A 10,000-nucleotide genomic window follows, 5' to 3' on the forward strand; every position below is an offset into this window, starting at 1 on the left:
GTTGTTTTGCGGTGTATGTAAGTGTTTTAAAGCCAATGACATTATTCACTCTATGAAAGAGTTGTATTTTATACATGTGTGTATCCTTGTTTATTGTTCAGGCTGTGATTATTGTGTTTTTTATTTGAATCATTGAGATATGAACACTGATTCATATTGATGTAATACCACACATTCTCACCAGTAATCGTAAAACATAATCGCATGGCATTGACCATTCTTTGAGTGATTCTTTTCATTTGACTTTATCTCATCTCTGGAGAGGCTGTATTTCATGTAAAATGACCTATAGTGTAACAAGGTACTCCGTCAGCAGTGTCAGTGGATTGTCCTACCATAACGTAGACCAGTACTGAAATGTCTTTACACCACCTCCACCCCCCTCCTCCTCCTCCTATAGGCTCGGTTGTGTAACCCTCAGACAGGTAGTGTTGCGGGGGGGAAAGGTGGTAAAATGCTTCCTAGTATTGAGGAGGCGTGGAGCCTACCCATCCCCGCTGAGCTCACCTCCAGACAGGGGGGCCTGAACACTGCAGCTTGCAGCCCAGGGTCACAGGCACAGCAGCAGGTGAGACCACTAGAGACCCCCTCCAGCCCAGACAGATAATGTAACACCCAGCTAACAAACCCCTGCTACTACTACTACCTGTCCTGTCCTGTCCTGTCCTGTCCTGGTGCATCTTAATAGCCTTCACCTTTCCTCGTCTTCTCTCCTCTCATTGGCTGATCGGATAACTCAGGATAGGTGAAACAGTGGATGCCCACTAGCAATATTTGCAATTTGCATTCACCTGACCGGTCTAGAAACTTTTTGCATCAGTGCAGACAAACCAAAGAAGTTGAGACGAGAGAATCCCTCTCACTTAACACTAAGCTCACATACAGTAGATTTAGTAGGTGTAATTCTGTGTGGTTCCTAATACAGCAGTACAAGTCATAAGTCAACGCTACTCTCACTCACCCATCTCCTCAACCTGACTAGCTGTTTGATATGACATGCACAGAATGAATGCTCAACCTGACTAGCTGTTTGATATGACATGCACGGAATGAATGCTCAACCTGACTAGCTGTTTGACATGACATGCACAGAATGAATGTAAACTACTGATATGTTGTTGATTTCTGTTAGTGACTCCATGAATTATATTTAATTAAGTGTCAACTTGCCTGTCTTGTCTTTTTTTCTTGGATGACCGTTTTACATTAAAACTGCCTTGGCACCAAAGGTTTGATGGCAAACGTTGTTAACCCAGATATTTCACATCAAAATTCATCTCATTCCTCTTGCCAAGAAAACATATTTTCACACACTTTGTTGGCTCTGAGATTCCTGATTAGTAGTATCACTTAGGTTGTTGTCAGGGTTGTGACATCTGCTCTGACGCCCTCCTCGCTTGCCTCCCCCTATAACCCTCCTCGCCTACCTCCCCTCCTGCCTCCCCCTATAACCCTCCTCTCCTGCCTCCCCCCTATAACCCTCCTCTCCTGCCTCCCCCCAATAACCCTCCTCTCCTGCCTCCCACTTATAACCCTTCTCCCCTCCTCTCCTGCCCCCTCCTCCAGGCATGTAAGCCCCACCAGGGAGGTGAGGGAGGCCAGGTACAGACACAGGTCTCTCCCCATCCCAGCCACACTGACAGTCAGGCCAGCCCTGCCAAGAGGAAACGCACCACCAGCCCAGCTAAGGTAGGGTTCAGTCTTTTACCCAGCCCAACTGACCCTAAACCAGGGTCATATTCATTAAGGCATTAATTCAAATGTGTTGCAATGGAAAACTAGGTAGTCCCTCCCCTTTTCAGTAAGTTTTCATCCATTTGGTGCCTAAAGACTACAATCCAGCTCGGGTACTAAAGCCTGGGTACTGTCCGCTCCATCACACAACTGGTAAACGCAAAAAGGAATGACACTGAAACGTTTACAAGGTATATTGATGAGCATCTCTCTCCTGTCTCTGAGCACAGAGTGGTGTGGACTTGTGGACAAACAACCCGGTACAACAGCAGATCCCCAGCTGGTACCTAACGCCACAGAGACTACAGGTGGGTTCTTCTCTTCACACCACACCAGTGTCTGAGTCAGACCTGAACAGTATTTGTTAACCCCTGTAGGTCTAAGCCCTTAAATCGCAATATCTACTCAGTTAACATATGGAATTGTTTTAAGATGGTAATAAAATGTATAATTTTGAATTTTAGGACCCCTGTAGGTATAATTAATTTTTTATTTATTCATGAATTTGACCTTTACTGCTATAGCCCATAGAAACGCAGTGAATAACACATTCATAAATGGCAAAACAGACAAAAATCTATCATTAGGAACAAGGTTTTGAAGTGTTTGTCCTATATCTGAGCGATATAAGAAAACTCAGGATTTTTATTTATATTTTTTAGACCCATGTTTTGTCATGTTATTTTTGGCTCATTTTACCCCCTATTCACTTCCTGCAATATGTACAGCCCGGTCCTGGGTTACCTTCAGACGACTCCCCCCTGAAGCTTGTGTTCCGTAGAGCAGATCAAACGACACCTTCCTGTTTGAGAGAGTCTCCCTTTCGCTATTGGTGACATTTGTTTGTAGCTCCAATGGTTCCGTCTGGACAGTCGCTTTTGTGACAAGACCTCTTCAAAGTCAGGATGTCCACGACAGAGAGTTCAGACGATTGCTGTAAAATGTGTGGATGTCGTAGAGCCAAACAACCGACGCTGTCGTGTTTGTGAGAGTCTCCCCTTTCGATAATGGTGACATAGTACACTGAACAAAAATATAAACGCAACATGCAACAATTTCAAAGATTTTACTGAGTTACAGTTCATATAAGGAAATCAGTCCATTGAAATAAATTCATTAGGCCCTAATCTATGGATTTCACGACTGGGAATACAGATATGCATCTGTTGGTCACAGATACCTTTACTGTTGGTGACAGTAAACCAGTCAGTATCTGGTGTGACCACCATTTGCCTCATGCAGGGCGACACATCTCCTTCGCATAAAGTTGATCAGGCTGTTTGTTCCCTGTGGAATGTTGTCCCACTCCTCTTCAATGGCTGTGCGAAGTTGCTGGATATTGGCAGGAACTGGAACACGTCGCAAATGTCGATCCAGAGCATCCCAAACATGCTCAATGGGTGACATGTCTGAGTATGTAGGCCATGGAAGAACTGAGAAATGATCAGCTTCTAGGAATTGTGTACAGATCCTTGCAACATCGGGCTGTGCATTATTATGCCGAAACATGAGGTGATGGCGGCGGATGAATGGCACGACAATGGGCCTCAGGATCTCGTCATGGTGTCTCAGTGCATTCAAAGTGCCAGTGATAAAATTAAGTTGTGTTAGTTGTCCGTAGCTTATGCCTGCCCATACCATAACCCCACCGCCACCATGGGGCACTATCTTCACATTGTTGACATCAGCAAACCACTCGCCCACACGACGCCATAAATCTGCCCGGTACGGTTGAAACCGGGATTCATCCGTAAAGAGCACACTTCTCCAGCATGCCAGTGGCTATCGAAGGTGAGTATTTGCCCACTGCAGTCGGTAACGACGCCGAACTGCAGTCAGGTCAAGACCCTGGTGAGGACGACGAGCACGCAGATGAGCTTCCCTGAGACGGTTTCTGTCAGTTTGTGCAGAAATTCTTTGGTTGTGCAAAACCACAGTTGCACCCAGTCCGGGTGGCTGGTCTCAGATGATCCCGCAGGTGACACACAGGGATAGATTCAAAATGACGTCAGTGTTTGACGCTGTGGAGCGTCAATCAGCCTTAGGGGGATAATGCGAGTCATTTTACAGACTACATCCTTTCTCCTAAGCATCTTGCAGTATAAAACAAATTGAGGACTGAATAGTAAGCATAAAAGCTATAAGCAAAATTAATTCAGAATGTAAATAGTTAAGGATGATTCTAAATGCCTTGACGTATCCGTCCCCCACTAGCTCCTGGATCAGCTCCGGACCAACCGGGCCAGTCTGAAACCACCACAGGTACAGATGCTGGATCAGCTGGAAAACCAGTTCTCCCTCATGCAGCAGCATCAACAGCAGGTACACACTCAAACAAACAAACCTGTGGCTACACCTGTGGCTTTATGTATGAATAACTTCAGCCACCATTTCCCTCCAGTATGTAAAGACATTTGGAGTGCTATATATAAGAAAAATACATGTCTTAGTATAAACAGTATTTTTTAAACTGTTCCAATAACGATGCTTTTCTGTCTCTCTCCCATCTCTCCCCTTTAATTGGCTAGGTGAGACAGCAGGCGGCAGGCCAGTTGCGGCCCACCCTACCCAACGGCCCCTCGCTGTCCCCAAACTCCCTCCCCTCCCCTCACCCCCTCTCCCGGACTTCACATGTCAGTCACACCACAGCCCGCCCTCCCTGCACTGCTGAGCCAATGGCCAATGGACCTTTATCTTTAAGTCCCCTGGGGCAGCTGGGTAATCAGGAGGCGGGGACCATGGGCAATAATCACACTCCCGGTCTACCAGGTGCAGAGACGTTACCGGGGGTTCTAACAGGAGGTGGCAGGAGTAACAGAAACGTGCCTTACCTGCAGCAGAACTGTCTACCTCACAACTGCACAGTCGCTAGTAGTACCAGTACCCCTACCAGCAACAACACTAGTAGTACCAGTACCCCTACCAGCAACAACACTAGTAGTACCAGTACCCCTACCAGCAACAACACTAGTAGTACCAGTACCCCTACCAGCAACAACACCATTCACAGCAGTAACAGTACCAGTAATGCAGAGGAGGCCTGGAAGAGCCAGCAACGCACCAACTCCCCTCAGGTACATGTTGATGGCTCTCTGTCTCTGTTGAGCTGCTCTTAATTGTCTGTTTATCTCCTTCGGTCTAGCTCTCTTTTACTCTCGTTCGCTCTGTATTTCGTTCTGACTTGGTCTCACACTCACTCTTTCTTGTTTTGTCTCATTTGCTGTCTTGTCACCCTCTAATGTTCATTAGTGTTTTCTCTCTCCATCAGGAGCTTCACAAAGGTCCAGGTTCACATTCGGCAGGTCCCAATGCAGAACACCCTTCCTCCCTCTCCCATTCCACCCAGGCCGCTGGCCCCGGTGCTCAAAGTCTAAATCAGGTCGGACATTCCACCGGGCCCTGCCCTGCCTCCTCTTCCTCCTCCTCTTCCTCCCTCTCCTCCTTATCCTCTTCGCCACAGAGGGGCGGTGCCCCCAACCATCTCCCCTCCTCTCCCCTCCCCTCCGCCACCACTACCTCAGGGGCACAAACCAAAGAGACCACGCCTTTAGGAAGCAGCAGCGGATTGGCTACCACTGCAGGGACGCTGCTCAGTCCCAGTGCCTCCGCCCCTACGCAGGGATTGGCTAATCGCATCCAGAAGGGGGCGGTGACCACCACGTACAGTTCGGGGATCCAATCCCAGCCCGGCTCTCCTCCTCCGGGCGCGCTCAGTACAGACAATCCTCAGCTCTCACCCTTGCTCACAGGAATGGACAATAATAAGGATGATGTTAACCACGATAATAATAATAATAATAATCATCGTCGTGGTGTTAATCAACGAGCCACCACAGACAATAACATCAAGGTCAACAACATCCACCCGGGTGTCCACCACGGAGGTCCCAAACCCCTGTCGGAACACTCTGTGGCCCCCTCGCGCCTCTCAGCCATGTCTGCCTCCCCCCCTCGCTCCACTGACCCACACCCCACCACAGCCAACAACCTCGCCAGCCTTAACAGCAGTCCATCCAACAGCGGGACCACCGGTACCACCACCACTACCCCACAGGTCAACGGTAAGGGGCTAGAGGACTCTCGGAGCCCAGTGAAGGTGGATCCCACTGGGCTGGCTCACAGAAGGCCAGCCCTGGCCTCATGGTCCTCAGTCTCCATCTACCCCAGCTCCAACCAGGTGCTCAAAGCATGCAGGTAGGACATCATATCCTTCTGTCACATCAGTCACATTTCACATTTTAGTTAGCCTTTTAGTTAGCCTTTTAGTTAGCCTTTTAGTTAGCCTTTTAGTTAGCCTTTTAGTTTGCCTTTTAGTAAACACTTAGTTAACCCTTAGTTAGCCTTTTAGTTAGCCTTTTAGTTAGCCTTTTAGTTTGCCTTTTAGTAAACACTTAGTTAACCCTTAGTTAGCCTTTTAGTTAGCCTTTTAGTTAGCCTTTTAGTTAGCCTTTTAGTTTGCCTTTTAGTAAACACTTAGTTAACCCTTAGTTAGCCTTTTAGTTAGCCTTTTAGTTAGCCTTTTAGTTAGCCTTTTAGTTAGCCTTTTAGTTTGCCTTTTAGTTAACCCTTAGTTAGCCTTACCTGTTTCTGTTCCGCTCTGGGTTGCCAAATAGTTATGTCAGTGTTGTGCTCCTTAGGGACCTATTGACTGTTGGGAGTGTGCTCTGATTTATAGGTCAGGGTGTCAGTGGGTTGGAGAGGTGTTGTTGTGCTGATGACTAGCTGGCTAATGTTTCCAGGGTATTATATGGTGCGTGTGTGTGTGCACGTTATGCTGCAGCCTGCTGAAGCGTGTTCATTTTCACTTCGCCAGTCGCCCCGGGCTACAGGCATAGTTTGTAGGGATGTAGCTCAGTTGGTAGAGCATGGTGTTTGCAACGCCAGGGTTGTGGGTTCGATTCCCACGGGGGGCCAGTATAAAAAAAAAATGATGTATGCACTCACTAGCTGTAAGTCGCTCTGGATAAGAGCGTCTGCTAAATGACGTAAATGTAATGTAAATGTAGTGTTACAACCCTTGAGGTTGAGAACCAAGGGGCTGTCCAGAAAACACCACTTGGCGTTAGTGTAGATCTGGAGGAATTGTGCATGAGGAACATGGCAGGACCTCCACCAGCTTTCCCCTCTGATAGGCTAGGGGGATTTTTGCTGTCCTCACAGATGTACAACAGTGACTAGGCTGTGTCCAAGGGGTTGTTTCTGGATGGATGGGTTATTCATTATTTGTTTCACCACATCTGGAGTCCCCATTCTGTTGTTTGGTGTGTCTACAGGGCCTGTAACTGAGTAAGCCCTGTGTACACACAACCTGAGCCATAGCTGTTTTTCTACTGAACATCCACAGCTCTGTAATATGACTGGAGCTTTGGTGAACCGCTACTCTAGGCTTCTCTTCTTCTTCTCTCTCTTTACTGAGCCACTTCATAGGCTGCGTTTACACAGGCAGCCCAATTAGGATCTTTCTTCCACTAATTGGTCTTTTGACCAATCACATTTTTCACATCAGAATTTTTTCAAAGCTGATCTGATTTGTCAAAAGTGGAAAGAAATGTATCAGAATTGGACTGCCTGTGTAAACGCAGCAATAGTACATGCACCAGTTAATCTGTTTGAATGGTGATCTGTTTTAACAGCGATCTGTGAAGTGTTCTCCGCTCCACAATGCGTGTCTAGACTCCAGACTCATTGTGTTGGCTTGTGCTGCTGCTATTATCAGAAAAGTGATGTATGTATGAGCAACATCATTGATATACACAGAGAATAGAGTCGGCCTAAGAATTGAACCCTGTGGCACCCCCATAGAGAGACTGCCAGAGGTCCAGACAACAGGCCCTCCGATTTGACACATTGAACTCTATCTGAGAAGTAGTTGGTGAACCAGGCGAGGCAGTCATTTGAGAAACCAAGGCTATTTAGTCTGCCAATAAGAATGCGGTGGTTGACAGAGTCGAAAGCCTTGGCCAGGTCGATGAAGACTGCTGCGCAGTACTGTCTTTAATCGATCGCGGTTATAATATCGTTTAGGACCTTGAGCGTGGCTGAGGTGCACCCATGACCAGCTCGGAAACCGGATTGCATAGCGGAGAAGGTACGGTGTGATTCGAAATGGTCGGTGATCTGTTTGTTAACTTGGCTTTCAAAAACTTTCGAAAGGCAGGGCAGGATGGATATAGGTCTGTAACAGTTTGGATCTAGAGTGTCACCCCCTTTGAAGAGGGGGATGACCGCGGCAGCTTTCCAATCTCTGGGGATCTCAGACGTTACGAAAGAGAGGTTGAACAGGCTAGTAATAGGGGTTGCGACAATTCCGGCAGGTAATTTTAGGAAGAAAGGGTCCAGATTGTCTAGCCCAGCTGATTTGTAGGGGTCCAGATTTTTCAGCTCTTTCAGAACATCAGCTGTCTGAATTTGTGTGAAGGAGAAGAGGGAGGGGCATGGGCAAGTTGCAGCGGAGGGTGCAGAGCTGGTGGCCGGGGTAGGGGTAGCCAGGTGGAAAGCATGGCCAGCCGTAGCAAAATGCTTGTTGAAATTCTCGATTATTGTAGATTTATCGGTGGTGACAGTGTTTCCTAGCCTCAATGCAGTGGGCAGTTGGGAGGAGGTGCTCTTATTCTCCATGGACTTTACAGTGTCCCAAAACTTTTTGGAGTTAGTGCTACAGGATGCAAATTTCTGTTTGAAAAAGCTAGCCTTTGCTTTCCTAACTGATTGTGTATATTGGTTCCTGACTTCCCTGAAAAGTTGCATATCGCGGGGGCTCTTCGATGCTAATGCAGTACGCCACAGGATGTTTTTGTGCTGGTCAAGTCTGAGGAGAACCAGGGGCTATGTCTGTTCTTCGTTCAGTATTTCTTGAATGGGGCATGCTTATTTAAGATTGAGAGGAAAGCACTTTTAAAGAACAACCAGGCATCCTCTACTGACGGAATGAGGTCAATATCCATCCAGGATACCCGGGCCAGGTCAATTAGAAAGGCCTGCTTGCTAAAGTGTTTTAGGGAGCTTTTGACAGTGATGAGGGGTGGTCGTTTGACAGCGGACCCATTACGGACGCAGGCAATAAGGCAGTGATCGCTGAGATCCTGGTTGAAACAGCGGAGGTGTATTTAGAGGGTACATTTGTCAGGATGATATCTATGAGGGTGCCCATGTTTACAGATTTTGGGTTGTACCTGGTAGATTTGTTGATAATTTGTGTGAGATTGAGGGCATCTAGTTTAGATTGTAGGTTGGCTGGGGTGTTAAGCATATCCCAGAAGTACTAACTCTGAGGATAGATGGGGGGCAATCAGTTCACATATGGTGTCCAGGGCACAGCTCAGGGCTGAGGGGGGTCTGTAGCAAGCGGCAACAGTGAGAGACTTATTTCTGGAAAGGTGGATTTTTAGAAGTAGAAGCTCAAACTGTTTGGGCACAGACCTGGATAGTATGTTAGAGCTCTGCAGGCTATCTCTACAGTAGATTGCAACCCCACCCCCTTTGGCAGTTCTATCGAGACTGAAAATGTGTAGTTGGGGATGGACATTTCTGAATTTTTGGTGGCCTTCCCAAGCCAGGATTTAGACACTGCTAGAACATCAGGGTTGGCGGAGTGTGCTAATGCAGTGAATAACTCAAACTTAGGGAGGAGGCTTCGGATATTAACGTGCAAGAAACCAAGGCTTTTACGGTTACAGAAGTCAACAAATGATAACGCCTGGGGAGTAGGAGTGATACTGGGGGCTGCAGGGCCTGGGTTAACCTCTACATCACCAGAGGAACAGAGGAGGAGTAGAATAAGGATACGGCTAAAGGCTTTAAGAACTGGTCTTCTAGTGCGTTGGGTACAGAGAAAAAAGGGGGCAGATTTCTGGGTGTTGTAGAATAGATTCAGGGCATTATGTACAGACAAGTAAATTGAAGGATATGAGTACAGTGGAGGTAAACCTAAGCGTTGGGTAACTATGAAAGAGATAGCATCACTGGAGGCACCGATTGAGTCGGTCTCCGCGTGTATGGGGGGTGGGACAAAGAAGCTGTCTAAGGCAGGTTGAGCTGGGCTGGGGGCTCTACAGTTAAATAGTACAATAAGAAATAACTGAAACAGCAATAACCAAGGCATATTGACATGGGAGAGAGGCATAAAGCAATCACAGGTGTTATTCGAGAGAGCTAAGACAACAGCTGGTAATGGCAAACAAAGTTTGGGCTGAGGCTAATCATAAACATGATTTATTTAACCAGGTAAACCAGTTGAGAACAAGTTCTCGTTTACAACTGCGACCTG

The 10,000-nt window shown here is 47.1% G+C and overlaps 1 protein-coding gene across 1 annotated transcript in view; it reads left to right on the plus strand.

Moving 5' to 3' along the window:
- LOC311143849 (lysine-specific demethylase 6A-like) overlaps positions 1 to 10,000 on the plus strand; it is a gene marked incomplete at its 3' end in the record, with an annotated part of 104,418 nt that overhangs the window by 84,641 nt on the left and 9,777 nt on the right. The window contains exons 14-19 of the mRNA XM_084179726.1: positions 401 to 568; positions 1,567 to 1,689; positions 1,965 to 2,042; positions 3,949 to 4,056; positions 4,263 to 4,808; positions 5,003 to 5,928. Of these exons, the coding sequence (XP_084035852.1) occupies positions 401 to 568; positions 1,567 to 1,689; positions 1,965 to 2,042; positions 3,949 to 4,056; positions 4,263 to 4,808; positions 5,003 to 5,928 (1,949 nt within the window). The remainder of the gene's footprint in view (positions 1 to 400; positions 569 to 1,566; positions 1,690 to 1,964; positions 2,043 to 3,948; positions 4,057 to 4,262; positions 4,809 to 5,002; positions 5,929 to 10,000) is intronic.

Source organism: Coregonus lavaretus (genome assembly GCF_964263955.1).
Source record: "Coregonus lavaretus genome assembly, chromosome: 16".
In the NCBI taxonomy this organism is placed as follows: Eukaryota; Metazoa; Chordata; class Actinopteri; order Salmoniformes; family Salmonidae; genus Coregonus; species Coregonus lavaretus.